The sequence below is a fragment of the Lolium perenne genome, chromosome 3 (genome assembly GCF_019359855.2).
Source record: "Lolium perenne isolate Kyuss_39 chromosome 3, Kyuss_2.0, whole genome shotgun sequence".
NCBI classification, from domain to species: domain Eukaryota; kingdom Viridiplantae; phylum Streptophyta; class Magnoliopsida; order Poales; family Poaceae; genus Lolium; species Lolium perenne.
The window spans coordinates 235,004,756-235,028,656 of record NC_067246.2 but is presented as its reverse complement, the minus strand read 5'-3'; the positions used below and the strand labels follow the sequence as shown (position 1 = coordinate 235,028,656).

At 49.5% G+C, this 23,901-nt stretch overlaps 1 protein-coding gene across 2 annotated transcripts; it reads right to left on the bottom strand.

The window, feature by feature from the left end:
- Positions 1–8,924: 8,924 nt before the first annotated feature.
- LOC127343985 (protein NRT1/ PTR FAMILY 1.2) lies at positions 8,925–15,115 on the bottom strand. Of its 2 annotated transcripts, none has more exons than XM_051370205.2 (3): positions 14,958–15,115; positions 14,610–14,827; positions 8,925–10,559 (listed from the first exon to the last, which is right to left on the bottom strand). In XM_051370205.2, exons 1-3 carry the CDS (start codon positions 15,034–15,036, stop codon positions 9,114–9,116), a joined length of 1,743 nt encoding a protein of 580 aa, XP_051226165.1. In that variant the 5' UTR covers positions 15,037–15,115; the 3' UTR covers positions 8,925–9,113. The 2 variants fall into 2 exon arrangements, with proteins under 2 accessions (XP_051226165.1, XP_051226166.1); XM_051370206.2 differs by having other exon boundaries at positions 14,622–14,827.
- Between the last annotated feature and the right edge of the window lie 8,786 nt (positions 15,116–23,901).

Here is a 23,901-nt window from a genome sequence, read left to right as displayed (position 1 = left end):
TCGAGAAGTTCAAGGAATTCCAAAGTGAAGTAGAAAATCAACGTAACAAGAAGATTAAATTTCTACGATCTGATCGTGGAGGTGAATATCTGAGTTATGAGTTTGGCATGCATTTAAAGAAATGCGGAATACTTTCACAATTGACACCGCCGGGAACACCACAACGAAACGGTGTGTCCGAACGTCAGAATGTCCAGAACTCTCTTAGATATGGTTCATTCTATGATGTCTCTTACTGATTTGCCATTATCATTTTGGAGTTATGCATTAGAGACAGCCGCATTCACTTTAAATAGAGCACCATCAAAATCCGTAGAAACGACACCGTATGAATTATGGTTTAATAAGAAACCTAAGTCATCGTTCTGAAAGTTTGGGGTTGCGAAGCCTATGTAAAGAAGTTACAACCGGACAAGCTAGAACCCAAAGCGGAGAAATGCATCTTCATAGGATACCCTAAGGAAACTATAGGGTATACTTTCTATCACAAATCCGAAGGCAAAATCTTTGTTGCTAAGAACGGAACCTTTCTTGAGAAAGAATTTCTCACTAAAGAAGTGATTTGGAAGAAAAGTAGAACTCGATGAGATTGATGAATCTATACTCGTTGATCGAGTAGCGCGATCGAAGTTGTACACATGCCGCCTACACCGGCAACGAGAGGAAGCTAATGATAATGATCATGAAACTTGAACGAGGAAACTACTGAACCTCGCGGATCGACAAGGGAACGTACCACTCCCGATTGGTATGATCCTTGTCTAAATGTCATGATTGTGGATAACAATGATGAGGACCACTGCGACGTATGAAGAAGCGATGATGAGCCCAGATTCCAACAAATGGCAAGAAGCCATGAAATCCGAAATGGGATCCATGTATGATAACAAAGTATGGACTTTGGTAGACTTACACGATAGCCGAAAGGCTGTCGAGAATAAATGGATCTTCAAGAGAAAAACAGATGCGATGGTAATATTACTGTCTATAAAGCTTGACTTGTCGCAAAGGGTTTCCGACAAATTCAAGGAGTTGACTACGATGAGACTTTCTCACTGTAGCGAAGCTAAAATCTGTGAGGATTTTGTTAGCAATAGCTGCATTTTTCGATTATGAGATTTGGCGAGATGGATGTCAAAACGGGCGTTCCTTAATGGAGACATTGAGGAAGAGTTGTATATGGTACAACCCAAAGGTTTTGTCGATCCTAAAAATGCTGACAAAGTATGCAAACTTCAGCGTTCAATCTATGGACTGAAGCAAGCATCGAGAAGTTGGAACCGACGCTTTGATAAGGTGATCAAAGACTTCGGGTTTATACGATGTCATGGAGAGGCACGTATTTACAAGAAAATGAGTGGGAGCTCTGTAGCATTCCTGATATTATATGTAGATGACATATTATTGATCGGGAATGATATAGAACTATTAAGCAGTGTTAAAGGTTATTTGAATAATAGTTTTTCAATGAAAGACCTTGGTGAAGCATCGTATATATTAGGCATCAAGATTTATAGAGATAGATCAAGACGCCTAATAGGGCTATCACAGAGTACATACCTGGACAAGATTCTAAAGAAGTTTAGAATGGACGAAAGTAAGAAAGGGTTCTTACCTATGTTACCAGGCAAGATCTTGAGTAAGACTCAAGGACCGGCTACGGCAGAAGAAAGAGAAAGGATGAGTAATATCCCCTATGCCTCGGCAGTAGGATCTATCATGTATTCCATGCTATGTACTAGACCGGATATAGCACATACTGTTAGTTTGACTAGCAGATATCAAAGTGATCCAGGAATGGAACACTGGACAGCGGTCAAGAATATCCTGAAGTACTTGAAAAGAACTAAGGATATGTTTCTTTGTTATGGAGGTGACCAAGAGCTCATTGTAAGTGGTTACACCGATGCAAGTTGGAACACTGATCCTGATGACTCTAAGTCACGGTGCAGGTACGTGTCTATATTGAATGGTGCCGCGATGAAGGCTGGGCAAGCTCGAAGCAGTGCACGGTGGAGAAGTCTTCAACAGAATCAGAGTACATAGCTGCTTCAGAGGCTTCATCAGAAGCGGTATGGATGAAGAGGTTCATTGTAGAGCTCGGTGTGGTTCCTAGTGCATTGGACCCACTAATCATTTACTGTGATAACATGGGTGCCATCGCCAATGCACAAGAGCCAAGGTCACACAAGAGGCTGAAGCATATCAAGATGCGTTACCACTCGATTCGCGAGTACATCGAAGATGGAGAAGTAAAGATTTGCAAAGTACACACTGATCTGAATGTAGCAGATCCGTTGACTAAAGCTCTCCCTAGGGCAAAGCATGACCAACACCAGAATGCCATGGGTGTTAGGTATATTACAATGTAATCTAGATTATTGACTCTAGTGCAAGTGGGAGACTGAAGGACATATGCCCTAGAGGCAATAATAAAGTGGTTATTATTTATATCTTTATGTTTATGATAAATGTTTATATATCATGCTATAATTGTATTAACCGAAACATTAGTACATGTGTGATATGTAGACAAACAAAGAAGTCCCTAGTATGCCTCTTAACTAGCTTGTTGATTAATGGATGATTAGTTTCATAATCATGAACATTGGATGTTATTAATAACAAGGTTATATCATTGTATGAATGATGTAATGGACACACCCAATTAAGCGTAGCATAAGATCTCGTCATTAAGTTATTTGCTATAAGCTTTCGATACATAGTTACCTAGTCCTTATGACCATGAGATCATGTAAATCACTTATACCGGAAAGGTACTTTGATTACACCAAACGCCACTGCGTAAATGGGTGGTTATAAAGGTGGGATTAAGTATCCGGAAAGTATGAGTTGAGGCATATGGATCAACAGTGGGATTTGTCCATCCCGATGACGGATAGATATACTCTGGGCCCTCTCGGTGGAATGTCGTCTAATGTCTTGCAAGCATATGAATGAGTTCATAAGAGACCACATACCACGGTACGAGTAAAGAGTACTTGTCAGGAGACGAGGTTGAACAAGGTATAGAGTGATACCGAAGATCAAACCTCGGACAAGTAAAATATCGCGTGACAAAGGGAATTGGTAATGTATGTGAATGGTTCATTCGATCACTAAAGTCATCGTTGAATATGTGGGAGCCATTATGGATCTCCAGATCCCGCTATTGGTTATTGGTCGGAGTGAGTACTCAACCATGTCCGCATAGTTCACGAACCGTAGGTTGACACACTTAAAGTTGGATGTTGAAATGGTAGAACTTGAATATGGAATGGAGTTCGAATATTTGTTCGGAGTCCCGGATGAGATCCCGGACATCACGAGGAGTTCCGGAATGGTCCGGAGAATAAGATTCATATATAGGATGTCATTTTATGTGAATTAAAATGACGTGGAAGGTTCTATGGAAGGTTCTAGAAGGTTCTAGAAAAGTTCGGAAGAAACCACCAAGGAAGGTGGAGTCCACATGGGACTCCACCTCCATGGCCGGCCAACCCTAGTGGGGGTGGAGTCCCAAGTGGACTCCCCCTTAGGGGGCCGGCCACCCCCCCATATGGGAGGTGGAACTCCCACCTCTAGTGGGAGTCCTAGCTTGGGTAGGTTTCCCCACCATATGGAAGGTTTTTGGTTCGGGTCTTATTCGAAGACTTGGAGACCAACACTTGGGGTTCCACCTATATAATGAGGGGCCAAGGGGAGGGGGCCGGCCACCCAAGAACCACAAGGTGGCCGCACCCCTATAGTGGCCGGCGCCCCCTCTCCCCAAACCCTAGCGGCCTCTCTCCTCCACCACGTCCCGCACGCTTAGCGAAGCTCCGCCGGACTTCTCCACCACCACCGACACCACGCCGTCGTGCTGTCGGATTCAAGAGGAGCTACTACTTCCACTGCCCGCTGGAACGGGGAGGTGGACGTCGTCTTCATCAACAACCGAACGTGTGACCGAGTACAGAGGTGCTACCCGTTCGTGGCGCCGGAAGCGATCGTGATCAAGATCTTCTACGCGCTTTTGCAAGCGGCAAGTGAACGTCTACCGCAGCAACAAGAGCCTCATCTTGTAGGCTTTGGAATCTCTTCAAGGGTGAGACTCGATACCCCCTCGTTGCTACCGTCTTCTAGATTGCATCTTGGCTTGGATTGCGTGTTCGCGGTAGGAAATTTTTTGTTTTCTATGCAACGTTATCCTACAGGAAGAACCCCCAGATGACCAAAAGCATAGCGGTGGATCCGACATGGTCGCCATGACGTTCCAGCGCGGCGGTCAAGGAGGCGGAAGAGGCCGCGGACGCGGGGGCGGAGCCGGCAGGGGCCAGCAGCGTAGTGACGAGGTCACCGCTGCCAGATCCTGCGCTCCCCAAACCTACGAGGAGTACAGGGACATGTCGTGCCTGGCGCACATCGATCCGGTAATGGGCAAGTCCTCGCACACCAATCATAACTGCAAGTGGGTCAATGATCTCAAGACTGGCCTGAAAGTATGATACGAGCGTGCTAGGAAGCACCGCCCATGCGACAAAGGAGGCAAGGGCAAGATCAAGAAAAACGATAGGGACGAGGACAGTTCAGAGGTGATGGAAGAGGATGAAGCTTCGCCGGATCCTAAAGAAGGATCCGCAGCTAACAAATCCAATCCATTCATAAAAAAGAGTGCAGGTGCATACCACACTTTCCTTAGAACTCCGACGGTCCGGGCTAATAAATCAGCCCTCCGGATCCTAAATGCCACGCTTCCGGCTGTGCGCAGTACGTCAAGTGGTCGGAAAATCCATGCACCTTTGACATAGTCGATCATCCTACTTTCATCCCTAAAGAGTGCTAAGCTTTGGTTGTTAGTCCCCGCATCGACGGGTATGACTTCTCCAAGTGCCTCATGGACGGCGGAGCCAGCCTAAACATCATGTACCTGGAGACTTTGGAGAAGATGGACCTTACCAAGGAACAACTCAAGCACAGCACCACGGAGTTCCATGGTGTGGTTCCGGGTAAAAAGGCAAACTCTCTGGGCAGCATCGAACTTCCCGTGGCCTTCGGCGATGTTAACAATTTCTGCGAAGAGATGGTCACGTTCGAGGTTGTGCCCTTCAAAAGCTCATACCACGTGATCTTCGGCAGGCCCACCTACCACAAGTTCCACGCCAGGGCGTGCTACATCTACAACAAGCTCAAGATTTTGGGTCCTAATGGTAAGATAACCGTATCCGGAGAGTACAAGAAAGTACGAGACTGCGAGGAGGGCGAAGCCGCCTTTGCAGAATCTGTACTGTCCGAGGAGGAGCTGCAAAGCTACAGAGCCGCGGTGGACCCTACTGAGATGCACACCACTAAGAAGTAGATCTCCGACCAGAAGACCTCGTTCAAGGTCGCGATTGACACCAAGAAGGTCGACTTCAAGGAAGGCGACGCTACTAAGCAGGTGTTCATCGGAGCTGGCCTGGACCCCAGATAGGAAAGCGTGCTCGTCGAGTTCCTGCGAGCTAACATGGATATCTTCGCATGGCAACCTTCTGACATGTCTGGAGTACCAAGGGAACTCGCCGAGCACTACCTCAACATAAATCCGGGTGCCAAACCGGTGAAGCAAGCTATGCGGCGCTTTGGAGATAAGAAGCGCCGCGTCATAGGATTGGAGTCAGTAAAGTTACTAGAGACAGGTATTGTAGTAGAAGTTATCCACACCGATTGGGTCGCAAATCACGTCATTGTACCCAAAAAGAATTCTAAAATACTAAGAATGTGCATCGATTACTCTGGCTTGAACAAGCATTGCCCAAAGGATCTGTTCCCGTGTCGCGCATTGAACATGTCATTGATTCGACGGTAGGGGCGGAACTCCTATGTTTTCTTGACGCATATTCCGGGTACCATAAGATCTGAATGAAGGAGTCGGACCAAAAGGCTACCTCCTTCATCACCCCCTTTGGCACTTACTGCTATGTCACCATGCCTTTTGGTTTGAAAAACGCAGGTGCCACATACCAATGAACGATGCAACGCTGCCTCATGGGCCAGATCGGCCGGAACATGCACGTATACGTCGATGACATTGCAGTCATGACCCGGAAAGGATCCGACTTGATCAGCGATCTCACGGAAACCTTCGATAATCTCCGGAAATACAAGACGATGTTGAATCCGCTAAAGTGCGTCTTTGGCGTACCAGCTGGAAAACTCCTTGGCCTCATTGTCTCTCACAGAGGGATTGAGGTGAACCCGGAAAAAATCAAGGCTATCCTCAACATCAAAAGGCCAACTTGTCTCAAAGATGTGCAACAAAAGGCCAACTTGTCTCAAAGATGTGCAACGATTAACTGGTTGTGTAGCAGCAATTAGTCGATTTGTTAGCCGTCTTGGTGAGAAAGCACCTCCCTTATACAAGCTACTAAAAAAGGCAGACAAATTTGCCTGGGACGATGCCGCAGATGCAGCTTTGCAGGAGTTGAAGAGCATACTCTCCTCCCCACCTATCTCGGCAGCGCCAATACCATCGGAGCCAATGTTCCTTTACTTGGCAGCTTCCAACAAGATCATCAGTCTCGTCGTCGTGGTGGAGTGAAAGGAAGAAGGATATGAGTACGGAGTCAAAAGACAAGTCTACTACATCAGCGAGGTCCTGTTGGAATCCAAACAGAGATACCCTCACTTTCAGAAGCTTGCCTACGGAGTATTCCTAGGTAGCCGGAAGCTGAGACACTACTTCCAAGAGCATCATATGACAGTCATGAGCAAAGCTCCATCGTCAACAATCAACAATTCCGAAGCAACAGGGCGTGTAGCGAAGTGGGGAATAGAAATCTCCGCTTTTGACATCAAGTGCGAGGCCAGAACGGCAATCAAGTCACAAATCTTGGCGGATTTTTTTGCCGATCGGACTGAAGCTCCGGAGGGTACGCTTGTGCTGGAACCAGAGGTTTGGGTCATGCATTTTGACGGATTCAAGCAACACCAAGGCTCGGGGGCTAGGGTCACCCTAAAATCCCCAACCGGAGAAGAACTGCAGTACGTCCTGCAGATCCACTTTGAAGCTACAAATAACATGGTGGAATGCGAAGCTCTACTACATGGACTGCACATCGCAAAGGAAATCGGGATCAAGCACATCATATGTTTCGGAGACTCCCACCTAGTGGCACAACAAGTAGCCGAAACCTGGAATGCCATAAATTTTGTCATGGCAGCTTACAAAGACGAAGTTGATGAGATCGTGAAATGCTTCCTCGGATACGAAGTCAAGTATGTCAGAAGAGACGATAATGTGGCGGTAGATATGCTATCCAAGCTCGGATCTGGCCGGAAACCTATTCCCCCCGAAATCTTCCTTGAGCACCTACGGGTACCCTCAGTGAAGGGTGCTAATCCGGAAAACCCAGATGTGGCTGTATCTCCGGCTAAGGAAGTGATGGTAGTCACTCCGGCTTGGACCAGACCGTTCCTGGAGTATCCGGTGGATCAAAAGTTGTCGGAGGACGAGGTCCTCGCACGACAGATCATCAAGCGAGCAAAGTCATCGATGGACAGCTCTACAAAAGAAGCGCAAATGGAATCTTCCAAAAATGTGTGTCAAATGCGGATGGCATAGAAATACTGAGAGAAATTCACTTTGGCGATTGCGGGCATCATGCCGCTCCGAGATCCCTCGTTGCAAAAGCCTTTCGACAAGGATTTTTCTGGCTAACAGCAAAAGCTAATGTGGAGAAAGTAGTGAAAACTTGTCGGGGCTGCCAGTACTATGCCACACAGCCAACCGCACTAGCTCAAGAGTTGAAGACCATCCCTATCACTTGGCCTTTCGCGGTCTGGGGGCTCGATATGGTCGGAAAACTGAAAAAAATCATCTCCTGCCTGTTTTGAATACCTCTTGGTCGCGGTTGATAAGTTCATCAAGTGGATCGAGGCAAAACCAGCGAGGAAAGCCGATGGTACTACAACACTAAAATTTGTCATCAGCCTCGTGGTAAGATATGGCATTGCACATAGCATCATCACAGATAATGGCACAAACTTTGCGCAGGGAGAACTGGAGTACTGCCATGACGTTGGGATCCGGCTCGACCTTGCATCTGTGGCTCATCCATAGTCCAATGAGAATGTTGAGCGGGCCAATGGCCTCATACTAGCCGGAATTAAACCACACCTTGAAGAATCGCTGCGCCGCGCAGCCGGAGCTTGGGCGGAAGAGTTAGACTGTTTTGTGGAGTTTACGAACAACCTCGAACAGATCAACCGGGTTCACTCCTTTCTTCCTAGTATATGGATCTGAAGCAGTGTTACCTTCCGATATCATCCACGATTCTCCGCGAGTTTCCACCTACAACGAGGAAGATGCTGATGAGGCTCGACAGTCTGTGGACTTGCTTGAAGAAGCTCGGAATCTAGCTGACAAACGTTCCACCATCTACCAGCAGAAACTACGATGCTACCATAGTCGACGTGTTCGGAATCACTCGTTTAAGGAAGCTGACATGGTCCTCCGCCTTCGGCAAGTAAAGGATCATAAGCTGCAATCACCATGAGAAGGACCGTTCATCGTCAGCAAAGTACTACACAGCGGATCCTACTACCTCGTGGGCAGTCGCGAGTTGAAAGACAGACCAGCAAACTGGTCCCGGAAATGAAAAAGGGAGGATCCGGGTGACGTATACGATGAAACATACCGTTCTTGGAACATAGCACAACTACGTCCTTTCTACACTTAGCAGATTATATATGATCAATGAAATAAAGCATATAGTTCACTCTTTAAGTCTTTTACCTCTTTTAGTTGTTCATTTTTAGATTGTGTGTATTTTTCAACTAAAACCGCATAGCTGGATGTTTTCGCTTTGGTTTCTGTGAGCGTGCCCAAGAATAGCCACACGTAATGCAGAAGTTGGCTATGAACGCACACATAGGCTAAGTATGGTCATCTTGCACCAAAGTGAAAAAATCAATGCAAGCAACCAAACACGCCCATAACGATGATATCAATGGCTGCATCCTTCATCTTTACACGAGTGGTAGCACATCTACTTAGCGAAATTGCGAGGGAGTATATCACAAATCTGTAGTAATTCGCAAAGCGTGAAAGGCGCGAGCTCAACATGCACGCTGCCCGGCGAATGCCTTGCCTATCACTTCTGTTGTTCTTGCTTGGTCTCTTCCTCGTCCTCCAGCTCGGCCGCCATCACTCTGTTCTGCCCCTCGTCGCCGTACGCCCAGCCACACCAGATGAAGTACATCAAGTTAGCCACGGACAGCGCCGCGAGTAGCAGGTAATAGTAGTCGTAGTGGCCCCTGTTGAGGTTGCTGGATAACCAGCTGTCGCGCCCGTCCCTCGCCGTGGCCCTGTTGAGGATCCCCACGATGGCGGTGCCCAACACGGCGCCGACGCCCATGCCGAGTGCGAGCAGCGACACCCCGATGCTGGACATGGTCTTGGGGAACTCGGAGTAGTAGAATTCGAGCTGCCCGATCAGGTTCAGCGCCTCGGCCAGGCCCGCGAGGCAGTGCTGCGGCACGAGCCGCATCGCCGACATGCGCACCACCGCGTGCCCGGTGTCCTGGAAGCCCTCCGCGATGGCCGCGGCGCGGCGGAGACCCTCGGTGCGCGCGGCCACGACCATGGCCACGACGAAGAGCGCGTTCCCGGCGCCCATGCGCTGCCGCAGGCTGAGCCCGCGCGCCTGTCCGGTGAGCCGCGAGAGGGGCCGGACGAGCACGCGGTCGTAGAAGGCCACCCACACGGTTAGCGTGAGGATGGCGAAGACGCCGAAGGACCCAGCGGGGACGGTCACGCCGCCCATCCGCCGCTCCATCGTGCTGGCCTGCAGCACGGGGAACATCTGCTGGCCGACGATCACGCCGGGTATGATCCCCGTCGACCATATCGGAAGCACGCGGATGACGGCCTTGGTGTCCTCCACCTGCTGCACCGTGCACAGCCTCCACGGGTCACACGCCGAGCCATCGGCGTTGAGCTCCTTGCTCGGGTTCTTCAGCACGCACGCCCGGTTCATGGACCTGAGCATGGTCGTAGGGACTCTGGGCCTGGAGCCAGCCTTGTTGTGGAAGCCCGACGCGTCGGCGGTCTCCGGCGGCAGCATCTCGCCCCGGTTCTTGTAGCTGGCGACGAGCACCTGCACGATGCTCACGAGAACGCTCCTGTCGGCGTCCGCCTTGAGGTAGAAGGGCGAGCCGAGAAGGAAGAGCGTGAGCGCGATGAGCATGAGCCCGACGGGCACGGAGTAGCCGATGACCCACCCCTTGTTGACCTGTATGTAGACGATGACGAGAGCGGCGAAGACGACGGAGAGCCCCAGCACGGTGTAGTACCAGTTGAAGAAGGTCTGCAGTATACGCACGTTCTTGACGCTGTTGTCCTTCTTGTCCAGCTGGTCCGCCCCGAACGCCAGCGTGCACGGCCGGATGCCGCCCGCCCCGACGGACATGAGCATGAGCGACGTGAACAGCAGCGGCAGCTGGCTCGGCAGCCGCGTGCATTCCCGCGGGTCCGCCGCGCACTCCGAGGTCTTCTTGTACACCGGCAGAATCGCCGTCAGCAACAGCACGCACATCCCCTGCGCAACGAACACGTACCAACAAAGATTGGCGATGTTAGGAATAAGCACTCCGATATGAAGACAACACGGTGTGCTCACGTGTACGAGTAGTATACGTATGTGTATGGCTCTAGGAGTTGTGCACCGAGTCGGTTAGCTAGTCTAGGTATTATATAATCTATGTAATAGCTAGGCTTGTAACAACACCGTGAGTTGAATCAATACAAGGAAAAACACCAAGGTGCGATATGCACCTGTGGCTAATCGCTTTTGTGTTGTGCGCGTGAGTAGTACTAGCTAGCAGATCACAAGATCGATCAAGCAGGAGCTTGGCTAGCTGGGTCGTACCTCACGGCGGAAGTACTGGCTATCGTACGTGCGTGACGTCTCGTCGGAAATCACTTCATCGTCAGTCGTCGGAAAGTACTCGACGGTAGGGGCTGTGTTTGGTATCAGATCGGCGAGAGTACTGCCGGGTCTGGGCCAACAATTGGTATCAGAGCCTCGTGGAGGATCTCCTAGTGACGGGAGGTCATGACGAAGGAAGTGGGCGAGTCTTCCGGCGCCGCGGTGCCGGTGTCGACGCAGTACCCGCAGTACATCCGCGACAACTACACGGTGTGGGCGACCACGATGATGTGGGCGCTTGAGTCCAACGAAGTCTGGGAGGCTGTCGATCCCGGCGGCGACGAGTTCATGAAGGGCGCGCCGAAGTACCGCAAGGACCGACAGGCACTCACGGCCATCTGCTCGGTGATGCCGATGGACGTGAAGCGACACGATCTCGAAGAAATCTGCAAAGGAGGCGTGGGAGACGATCAAGACGCTAAATCTTGGTCACGAGCGCGTCGCGAGGCGGCCCTACAAACCTTGCGGAAGAAGTACGAGAACTGGAGATGGGAGAAGATGAGACGTTGGACGCCTTCGCTTCGAGGGTCGCTACATTGGTCAATGGGATTCGTGCGCTCGACGAGAAGCTCGAGGAGATCTCGATCGTAAGGCGTTTCCTACGCGCGGCGCTGCCGCGTTACTTGCCCGTTGTTTCGGCGATCGAGCAGTGCGTTGATCTCAAGACTCTCACGATGGATGATCTAGTTGGACGGTTCAAGGCTCATGATGAGCGGATGAAGATCACCTATGGTGATGTGGTACCGGAAGAGCATGTTATGCTTACCCGTGCCTGGCAAGGTGCGGTGGTCGCTAAATAGAAGAAAGGCGACAAGGCATCAAGCCGGGGCAGTGATGAAGAAGTTTCTCGCCCAGCGAAAAAGTACATCGCAGGGGAGGACGAGGACGACGCTCCGCCAAGGAGGAAGTTTGACATAAAGAAAGTAAGATGTCATAACTGCGGCGAGCTCGGTCACTTCAAGGTTGATTGCCGGAAACCACCAAAGCCGAAGGGAAGGGCTCTCATTGCCCAGAAGGAGATGATGGACCGATGATGCCGATGCTCGAAGTATGCGAGCAGAAGGACGAGGAGGAGCTACCTCCTCCATCACCGGCTACGGAGATTGTGACGGATCACGGTCTACCGTGTGTGGATCACGTGGGAAAGCTATGCGACGAAGGTGTCGTCGAGAAGCAATGGAACCCACGTGAAACCACGTTTGAGGCAAGTGAAGCTTTGGAGCTCGTTCATGGCGATATATGCGGTCCAATTTCACCCGCAACCCCGTCCGGTAATGAGTACTTCATGCTTGTGGTGGATGATCACAGCCAATACATGTGGATTGTGTTGCTGAAAAGTAAAGATCAAGGTCTACAAGCATTCAAGAAGATCAAGGAAGCTGGAGAGGTCAAGGCGAGGGCGAATAAGTCCCTACGCATAGATCGGGGTGGTGAATTGAAGCATAAGGTTGTGGCCATGGCACGGAGCATGATGGAGATCAAAGGCTTGCCAGGAAAGTTCTGGGGTGAGGCAGTCAACACGGCCGTCTACATGCTAAACAGGCGCCAACTAGGAGTATGGTTGGTGGGACTCGTACGAAGCATGGTATGGACGCAAGCCCTCGATTGATCATCTTCGCACTTTCGGGTGTGTGGCGCATGTCAAGACGGTGTCCGGCCATAAGAGAAACTTGGCGGATCGGAGTACTCCAATGATCATGACTGGCTATGAAAAAGGCTCGAAAGCGTACCGTTTGTGCAATCCCTCGACGAACAAGATGGTTGTCACAAGCAACGTAGTCTTCGAGGAAGACTTATCATGGATTTGGGACTCTACGGAACCGGTACATGGCGATATTTTTACTGTTGTCTGTAACAGTAATTCTGAGCATGCAGATGATCGAGCTACAGGAACTTGTACGGAAGGAAACGCTACAGGTTCAGAAGCTTCATCGACTCCTACGACGGCGCCAAGTACAGGCGCCAAGTGGCCAGCGGCCAGTCCACGCGCGGACAGGAGCGCGTCCAACGCTTGGCCAGGAAGCGGGAGTAGTAGGAGGCCTCGGCCAGAAGGAGCCGCACACGGGAGCTCATCTAGCGGCCCATCTGGAGGTGGCATGTCAGGAAGCCTAGCGAGGGGAGGCCGGCCAGATGGACCTGGTGGCTCCAGCGCGGGAGAAAAAGGCCCAGGCGCGGGGTTTCACTGGCGCTGTGTTCTCCCAGCAAGCAGGCGTGGAAGCTCAGCAGCATGGTGTTCACGTTGGGAACCGTGAGGCTTATTTCTTGGTGTCCACTTGCCCGACCAAGTAACAAGGCCGGATGGAGGTTCCACGTACGAACTAGAGAAAGGTTTAGGGGAGCACATCCCAGATTCTGCGACAGACGATAGGGATTCGTCTGGAGGTCTAGGAAGTGAAGAAGGGCTCACTAGCCCAGAAACAAGGCCGGATGAGGGCAGCCGTGTTGCTGTTTTGACCGGGCCAGAAGAAAAGAGGAGCCTATCTCAGGCTGCACCAGACGGGATGGAAGTTCACATCCTAGCAAGAAATAGGCAGACACGTTACATGTGTCTAGAGCTGATGGAACTAGCTGTGCATAAGCTAGCTTGTATGGGGGTACATTATAGCCAAAAGCATCGGCTAGAATCGCATCCATCAGGCAAGGAGCTAGGTGTCCATGTTCCTGTGAATCTCGGGGAGGAAGTACTTCGAGGAGATTACAAAAGTGAGTCGCGAAGAAGCGACGTGGGTCCTCAGCCAGCAAATGAAGGATCCGCAAGAGAAGAAACAAGTGCGACGTCGGGCGCAGAAGAGTACGTCGTCATGCCTTCTCCGACTGCACTGGAGACAAGACGACTACGACCGACGCGAGCACGCATACGACGCGTGTTGGACTACTATCCGAAGAAGGAAATTCGGACGGTGAATAATCCGGTGAAGATGAAACGCAAAAAGAAATGTTTGTTCATCAAGGAACCGGTGAAGACGGAAGATGCAGACAAGGAAGGTCGGCGTCAAGCCATTAAGAAGCCGGCGAAGGTAAAGTCGGTGGCATGGGTTCCACGAGAAGCGGCGAAAGTAATGCCGAGGAAGGCGCCTGCGAGAAGCAGCTGGCGCATTTGGGACCTAGGTCAAGGTGAAGCGCACGTCGTGCTTAGGGGGTGATTGTTAGGAATAAGCACTCCGATATGAAGACAACACGGTGTGCTCACGTGTACGAGTAGTATACGTATGTGTATGGCTCTAGGAGTTGTGCACCGAGTCGGTTAGCTAGTCTAGGTATTATATAATCTATGTAATAGCTAGGCTTGTAACAACACCGTGAGTTGAATCAATACAAGGAAAAACACCAAGGTGCGATATGCACCTGTGGCTAATCGCTTTTGTGTTGTGCGCGTGAGTAGTACTAGCTAGCAGATCACAAGATCGATCAAGCAGGAGCTTGGCTAGCTGGGTCGTACCTCACGGCGGAAGTACTGGCTATCGTACGTGCGTGACGTCTCGTCGGAAATCACTTCATCGTCAGTCGTCGGAAAGTACTCGACGGTAGGGGCTGTGTTTGGTATCAGATCGGCGAGAGTACTGCCGGGTCTGGGCCAACAGGCGATCGATCAACCGATCAAGGTGCGTGTGTGATGGGTGCACAAGAACGCGACGAATGACGTTAATTCAGTGTGCTTACGCAGAGGCTGACGATGCTTCCGAGGGCGATGACGCGGAATCGGCCGAGGTAAACGTCGGCGAGCACGGCGCCGAAGATGGGCAGGAAGTTGGTCATGGCGTTCCAGAGGTAGATCACCATGGCGCCGTCGACCGCCGTCATTTGGTACCGCGTGGTCAGGTAGAGGATCATGTTGGGGTGCAGCCCGAACGACGCCACCTTCTCGAAGATCTCGTTCGCTGAGGGAAGAGATTCAGGCAGGGTCCCATGATTGGCAAGGTTAAGAGAAAATGAATTCCATGCACGGAGCAGCGAATTGCGGCAGAGAAAGGGAAATTGAGGTGATCGATCGATGCAGGCTCTTCTTACAGATGATGAAGGGTATAGTTCTGAGTCCACCCTTCTTCCTCGGCTCCGGGAGGGCTTCCTCCATGGTCGAGACCTCCATGCTCTCCACCTCTAGCTGGTAGTATATTCTAGTGTAACTGCAAGGGCGGGGAGAACAAGATAGAAACTATGTAGTGGCAACAAGAGGCCGAGGCAATTTATATGGGAACCGCATGTACGGGACTGTCAATCTCTAATGACATCAACGCTTACTCTAAACACAAGATAAAGAAAGAGATGCAGACAGAGAAGAGAAGAAAAACGAGTGATGTGGCTTGCCAGTCACTTTCCGCAGCAAGGTTGTGCTTAGTACTCGGTAGTCTAGTGTGCGGGCTAGCTGTGAGCCATCGCTACACTGACTAGGTTCCGACGGAGTTTGCCAACGGCCGGACGTGCCTTTAGGCCAGGGACAATCTGACGGATCTTTTTGATACAAGTTCCGGGGGTGCTTGACAGCGTTTTCGCTGCAGTTTTTGTCCATGCATGCTGCACACCTCGATGTGGCTAATTGCACGATCTGAGTGCTTCTGTTCCCTCCGTTGCTAACTATGAGAGCACTCCGATTGTTTTGAGAACGACATGGATACGCGTGTAATTATATGATGCAAGGGCTACAAAACAATTGTACACCTATGCCAAATCCTATGTCCAGGTCTAGTCTTAGGTGGAACACTCATCGAATATAACATACGCGGTAAATACAGTAGAGTGAACAAGATGATATGACACACAATATAGCACATTTGTCAAAATGGACCTCAAGCTCCCTTCCGCCGTCTCCGTTCGAGCCTACGGTCTTCTCCTCCGTGCAGATGCTACTCCTCTGCAGCTCCCGTAGCACCCCTGCTCCTGCTGCGGACTCGCAGATGTTGGAGCTTTCCTGCGCTTCGCCCCGTGCGCCCCCTGCTCTTGCCGCGAGCCCGCGCGAAGATGGGGGTTGGCAGCAAGTGGGTTCAAGTCGTCGCTTTGGCCGCACCTTTCCGTCGCCGTCGCCATCTACAAGGAAGGAAGCTCTCGAGCGGAGCCTCGCCTTCAAGAGATGGGATCGAGGGCGGTGCTTCCGCTGCCTTGAGCGCGGCCACCACGTTGGCACCTGTCGGGAACCCTTCCGATGCATTCGCTGCCGTTGTCCGGGTCACCGGGAGCGCAACTGCCTCCGTCGCTCTCCAGCCGGTCGCTCTCCTACCCCGTGATGCTGCTCTCCTTCTGGTGCTTCTCCTCGCCCTGCCCGGGCTCGGAGCTGGGCCGAGGTTGTGCGCAATTCGCCGCCATGTGCATCGGTGCCACCATCTTCCCCTCCTGGAGTTGGTGGGGATGCATCTGCCAATGCCGTTCGGGACTCCGACTTGCAGCCCAGTTTGCTTCTCTGCGCATGGAGCTCCTCCAGCTTGTTGCGGACCGCATCGAGGAGGTAACTCGGCCGCTGCGGGACGAGGCTGCTGCAATCAAGCTATGGTTAGCGCGTGCTGTCGGAAGTTGGGAGCGTGCGGAAGAGGCTGCCACCTGCGGTGTTGGGCGCGCCCCTGTCGGCGCTTCGGATGTTGGGTTGAGGGATGCTGAGCTCTTGGAGTTCTTCGGCCCCTTCTCGCCTGTCCGCCATCCCTGCGACTCTTCTTCTCTTGGCTTCGACGTCTTTCGTCTACCTCTTGAGGGTTGCTCCGATCTTGCTCCTTTACTGCCGGATGCGGTTGATGACAAGGTTGCTTCCCCTGAGTGTCTTCAGAGTCCAATCCCTGATGACGTTGAGGGCTTTGGGTTGGCTGAGTTTTTTGTTGAAGCTTCTGTCTCTCTTTCGGTTGAGCGCTCGAGGCTTGAGGTGTCTGCGTTTGAACATGATGATGTGGTTGATGTGTTGGCAGCTCCCTTGGTGCCTTTTGTTGCAGACCCTGAGGTGGCCGACTCCACCAAACTTTGCGATTTCTTGGCCAACATGGCTTCGAAAAAGAGGGCGCTCATGTCACCCTTGTGTGAGTCTTTGGAGGAGAACCCTGCTACCAGTGTCGTTGTTCCTGAAATCGTGCATGCGGAGGACATCCAAGTTGATCTTGTGGATCCCGCTGCTGACAAGCTCAATGCCTTCTTGTCATCGGTTTTTCGACCAGTGCCTCCGCCTATCCTTGCTTCGCCGCCCTCTAGGCGAGCCCGTGCTCCTAAGGAGGTGGCCACCACGCCTCGTCGGAGTGATCGCATCGAGAAGCAGAAGCAATTGCGGAAGGATGTTACATCTCAGGAGTTTCTTGCGCGTGTTTTGGGCATCTTGAAAGAACGTTGAGTTCGATGACAACGCCCTTGCTGTCTTCATTGACAAGTTTAAGACCCCTTTGTCGCCCCCTCCATCACGATGCTTGGCTCCCTTGTGAAGAATGTGGAGAAGGTGAAAAAGCCCAAGGGCAACAAGGTCGGCGCCAAGAAGAAGGCTGTTGAGATTACATGATGGATGCACTTCATACAACCTTCGTGTCGTTTTGTCGAATATGTAGCACTTCGTCGTTGACCGTTTGTTCGATCTTGTTGTGTTGTTGTTTTAGAATTTGGGAGTAGTTCGCATGTCGAAAGTACTCAAGTATGTATGGTTTTCGATCCGGTTTTCCTCATAAACTGGATCAATTTTCTTTCTTCCTAAATAAATAGCCAGAGCTCCTGGCGTTTGCTCCAAAAAATAAAATCAACCAACAAACAAATGACTGCACGTTCTTTGAGAGTCTCACACACAATTAAAGCATTTCCGGTCACACCTTCCCGTGGCCCTTCCCAAAGGGCTGTAGAGGGTACTGGACATAAAACCACACACAACTAAGCCTCTCGTGAAGTAGTTTTATCTTTATAGGCCTAAAATAATGGAGGTGGCGTTTTGGCTCATAGGTGCATATGCACATATTATAAAAATAAGTCAAAAAATAAATTTTAAAATGTTAAACAAATCTCCAAATAAATTTTCATGTGTACATCCTAACATTCTATGTTCGTACACAAGTTTTCGTGGGAAAATAACATTTTATTTGGTAAGCATAAAAATACAAAAAAAAATGTCCTATACGTAATCGTGTTGGAGCATTAAAATTTATCTTTTTTACATGAGACACAAAAAATATTTCTTTTTCCCGAAACCTTGTGTGTGAACATAGAATATCTAGATATACATGTTTTTTGACACTTTAAAATATTTTTCACACAACGAGTGCATATGCATCCGTGAGCCTGAGTTGGATTTCCCTAAAAAAAATCTCTAACACCCTCCACACTACCCCTATGCATTGGGGTCTGTTAGGGGCGTTGGGCAGAAGCTTTACGAGCGGCGCTCCATAGCAGGCCCACTAGTAAGTGTGAAGAAAAGCCACCTACCCACTGAACCTCTTTCTATGTCGTCCTATTGTCGATAAATACGCTATGAGGGGGTACCTCAAGGCGTGGAGCGTCTGGGGTAGGGAGACACGAATTACCCATGTTCAAATCTCACAACGGCAGCGAGATCCTACTTCATGTTGTAATTTACTATAAGCATAACAAGTGCATGATTACAACGAGGTGTGTTCTGTTATGCCCTAAGGCTCCCATAGGACAATTTATAAATACGGCGCAGATCTGGGGTTACAGGGGAGATTCATAGTAGCAATCTAACACAAGTTCTAATCTAGCTTGACAGCGGTATCTTGTCCATCACGTTTCCATCTAGCCCAAACCGGTTTATGAACGGCACCTTGCGTAGTCCGGGCTGGATCTCTACCTTGGTCCATCAGCAACTAGGTGGCCACCAGGTGAAGCCATATGCTGGACCACCTTTGTGGGCCACCCGGGCTTTTCGGTATAAAGCACCATCGTGGATATACCCATTTTTCATATCCCCGACACTCTCTCTTCTCCAATATTTGCCACCTACCGCACAATGTCCTCCCCTCTCCCACTTTGTGGCTGTTCTTCCCACCACCATGATCCTCGCGACCTCCGTCCTCGTCTGCAAGACGATCGTGATGCTGCTCACCTGTCCTTTGTTTAAAAAATAAGGTGTATCTATTTTTAATTAAAAGTCCAAGATCACTCGGTTTGACATAATATAGAGTACTCCCAGCCCTAAATTAGTTGTTATATTTTTTTCTTCAAAATAAGTGAACCTACACACCAAAACATGTCATCTAGACCAAATATGACTAAAGCTACAACAACTAATTTGGCGTGGATGCGGTATGAAATATGAATTCTACAACATTACACAAATCCACTATGAAACACCTAAGAGAGTAAATAAAAACACTACACATAAAAGGGCTTGCATACATCATTTCAACTTGTATGTAACTCCCCGAAACGCGATGTTCCAAGCTTTGGGGCGCGTTTGGCAACACTTCTAACCAGGCCCTCGAGAGAAAAAAAAATGGACCCGATCGGTTGCTTGGGGTCTCTCCACGTTGTGTCCAACGTGAGTCTTAAAGCACCTTCGGGCTTGCCTAGGAGGAACTGTCGGATCGACAATTTCCGTGGATCCTAGCCCGTTCTAGGGCAAAGCTGCAAGCCACAGGCAACGTTGCACGCATGGGGAAGCGTGGGAGAAGCCCAATAAACTCCCTAAACACACTCAACGCGACTTGACTATCACAACCCCTCCTCTTTCTCGCCGACCCTCACCACTCTCACGTCACATCAACCACCGCATCAATCTCTATGTCACCGACTCTGAACCCTCCCGTGCTTGCTAACTCGACCAAGCTTTCTCCCTGGCGGGATACAAGGAGTGCGCTAATGGTCCACGAGTAGAAAACCGGTGGGCTCTATGACGCAGCGGTGCTTATTGACCTGGCCATGGTGCTAGTGTTATATTGGCCACCCTTCGCACCCCGGCCTATGGTGAGCATGAGTGCAACAATGGGAAGATTCAATCGTCTCGGCTCCAAACAGGAAAATCCCCACCCCCATGCGGGGTACACATCGAGCAAAGCGGCCACCATGGCGACGGGAGGAACTGGATCAAGAAGAAGATGGAGGTCCCGCCAGGATTTTCGCATTAGCCGTGGCATGCTCTTCCTCGAGCGGGGCCTGCCCACTGTTCGGTCTCCTCCAGCAACCATGGCGGTACCGCTGGCAGAACCTCCAACACCCACGACTCTCGCATCTGCACGAGGACCCTCAACACCACCTCTAGCACATCCAATACCCGCAACAACGGCGAGGATGCCTCATCGGATGAAGCCACTGTCCTTTTTTCCAATTGTAAGTTCAAACCCCCTTTTCGAATTGGGTTATAGTTTTTTTAGAGCCTGAAGTGTGAATCGTTGTAGTCGAAGTATTCTTTCGATTTGGGTTAAGTTATATTTTCATAGTAGTAATTCGAGTGCTACTATCTAGATGTGTCATAGTGTCTTATGTACGGACCATCGGCTAGCACGGTGGCGACCGTGCCACGACATGGTGATCACCGACTGAGTATTGACATGCATGTCAATGACAATGCAATGATGAGCACGCCATGGTGTGGTCACCACTGTGCCACCGTTGTTCTGCATTGACAAGCTCCAACAACGCAGCTATAACATTCCTTGTAGGAAGGAATGTTGCCACTAAACCAACAACAAACACTTAACATGGTAGCGGGAAAATCCGACAGCACCTCATTTGTAATATCGGACATCCATGACATGCAACTGAAATATCACAGTATAACTATCAGAATATAGTAATCGGAAGCAATAACAAGCTCCAACAACACATATGGAGCTAGATGGTGAAACCAAAATCCGACATGCCACACCGGAACCTGGAAACAATGATTCCAAGCACACAAACATACATGGTGGAAACTGAAAGCTCCAACCCACCTTGGAGAGCAAGCAAAGTAGTCAAGAAAGCAAACCACGCCATAATTTATGCACAACTAGTAAACCCTAGCTACTAGGAATCGTGAAGCAAACAAGTGTGTTATCATGATATAGCCAGGTGCGTGAAAGGGTTATGCAATTTATGAGTGAACGCCAATGGGTGCTTCGCCCTTCCATCTACTTGCAAAGCCACATAGTGAAGTACCTAAAACAAAGCTATGAGGGGTGAGTCGCAAGACTTAACAAGTATAGAACATAGCATGGTAACTATTGGAAAGTAAGAACTGAATATAGACCATCCGTGAACATGTGAATATTATGCTTGAAATTGCATGGGTATGCATGAAGAAATAATGCAATCGAATAAGACCGAGGACTAGGCTCTGAGCTTTTTACTGGCAAGCTGAGGAGGGGAGACGTCTCACCCGAAGTCATTTCCATCTCACCAATTGAGAGGACCCTAGCATGCGAAAACCTCTTTTTACCGCCTATGGGAGAGTGACTTTAGAGATTACATCACCTATATGATGACCAATTTTTGATAAAATTATGAAATATAATTGAAATGTAACCGAAACTGTATTTTTTTGTGAAACAGACCGTTAGGATGCCAACAATTTTACTTTTTGCCCAGTTTCACAATGTTACCCAAGTATCAATTTATTTTCATAAAAAATCACTTTTGTTTCATTTGAAGTTTCATATTAGACAGATATCAAAAGTATCACTAATCTGAAAGCAGTGATTGAATGGTTGATATGGCGCCGGTAGGTACCGTTGCCCTTAAAACGGTTGCTCTCCCCTAGCATGAGGTTGGACCTGGAGTACCACAACCCGAAGTCCTTTCCACCTCACCAAGTGAGAGGACCCTAGCATGAGGTTGGACCTGAAGGACCACAAACTCGCAAACCGAGGATTCACCTTGGAGTTGGGAGAATTCACTGACGCTGAATTTTTCTTATCCATAAGAACCAAGAAGAACCAATCCCTATTTTCATACTCGTATTATGGTGTATTTAAATGTGCACCTGGGAATGACACAAGGTTTACCATTGCGTATATGTAAAAGAATAATGTGAGCATGAATATAACATTGGGAGCAATCTATCTGTTGATGCCCGATGTACTCGCCTCAACTTCTGAGAGGATGGTGGTATGAAGCCACCTCCTGTGGATTGGTGCTGCCACTTGCTATAAAGCATACATACAAGTCTCAAATATTGGACCATAACACATGCATAAATAACAAGCACATAGACAGTCTTAATTGCAACCCTGGGAGAGCAACCCTTTGTTGCCCCTTCCCGAAATAAATTCAAAGTTGGAAGCTATAAACTAAGAAAATGGTGTGGTAATGATCACTAAAAACATACCTACAAATATGTCCACCTATTAGAACTCTAAATATAAAATTATGAAGGTCAAACTCAGCAAATACTACTCTTCTGTTTACAGATTTCAGAATATCAGGTAGCTGACTGTGGAAATTCATAGCAAGGTAAATACTCATGAAAATTAAGTAAACCAAGTTCATCTATGAAGTAGGAGCTACCAGGTAGCCATACCCATCTTTTCCACAATTTTATCATCCCTCGACGAGCACGGTAAGTCGTGGTTTAAAACGATGAAATCAAGTGATGAGGACATCCCTACCACACTACCACCTCCGTCATTACCAAATGAAGATGAACCTGCTGTGAAGCTCAAGTCCAATGAAGTCCGGATTGGACCTATTACAAGAGCTCGTGCGAAGCTACTTAAACAACAGGTGAACTTGTTCCTAAACAATACTTTGATTGATCAGAACTTTATACTACCTAAGTCCTATTACTTATATATCATCAGGTATGAAGAGGAGACAAACATCGCACGAGGAGGAGAGGAGCAGCTGGACGTGAAGATGGACGTGGAGCTGGACAAAGAGCTGGACATGAAGATATATCATGGACGCGCGAGGGAGGAGCGGAAGGCATGCACGAGAGGAGAAGACGAAGTCCAGGCCGGCCCAGCACCCGGTCAGACCGGCCGCCACGCCGACGCGCCCGATCCCTGGCCCGGTCCGACCGGGCGGCAGGACGGATCCACCCCGGCGCCAACCGGGCGCCACGCTGATGCCAACCGGGAGGGTTACTGCGCGACAATTTCCCCGCCCGGTTGCAACCCGGTCCCTGGCCCGGTTTGAACCGGCCAGCCCGGTCCCAGGCCCGATCGACCGGCCCCCAGATCGGCCGTGTCCGAGTCTGTCTCGACCAGATCTATTCTGGGTCGGTTATTCTCGTATTTTTTCAACCTGAGGTCGTCCTGGACGCCTATATAAGTGCCCAGGACGCTCCCAAAGTTGCCTCAGACCACGTTTAAGATAAACCCTAGTTCTTAGTTGTTTGCTTTGCAAAACTATTGAATTCCTACACCATATTGCTTGATATTGTGTAGATCTGAAAGTCTTGTGTGATCTGTTGTTCCATTGGGAATTAGTAGATTGCAACTTACCACTTCGTGGTCGGCGGCTACGTGCGCAAGTGTGTGGAGTTGCGAATATCTTGCAGGGTTGAGAGCTGTTGCATTGGCGACAGGGACCAACCGAGAGATCTCATTGCGTCATACAAGTTATCATCCACTACATCATCGTGTTCCTCCGCTGCTATCACCCCGTGATCATCATCACCATCGTTTCTTACTGAGAAGATCGGTCCACCCCTTATCATCTTGGTATCAGATTCCGGTGTTTCCTCGGTAAGTCATCCACAATCCACCCCATAGTTGAGATGTGAGTGCCCCATCCAGAAAAAGCCATAAAAAGTTAGGGTTAGGATTTGCCATAGCCTTAGATAGCCTTGGCTCTATGACCGTTCTGTGCAACACAATGGCCGTGCCAATACATATCACTTGGAGTTCAAGGGCAAGAAAATCAACTTACAGCCTATGTCACCACAACAAATTGTCAATGAATCTCGTCAGAAAGTTGAAGTAAACTTTGAGGATGCTTCTTTAGATAGGCGATAGAATTGTAACGTCGTGAGTGATATAACGAAAAGTGAGAGAGTGAATTCCTTAGTCTCATTAGCCACCAAAGAAGACATGAGAGAATTTAGCGAGGATCCTACAACCATGCCTCTTGT

Coding starts and splice junctions, on each gene's coding strand:
- LOC127343985 (XM_051370205.2), bottom strand. CDS start 15,036: ATGGAGGTCTCGACCATGGAGGAAGCCCTCCCGGAGCCGAGGAAGAAG. Junction 14,828..14,957: donor AACTATACCCTTCATCATCT/GTAAGAAGAGCC, acceptor CTCTTCCCTCAG/CGAACGAGATCTTCGAGAAG. Junction 10,560..14,609: donor GAAGCATCGTCAGCCTCTGC/GTAAGCACACTG, acceptor TTCGTTGCGCAG/GGGATGTGCGTGCTGTTGCT.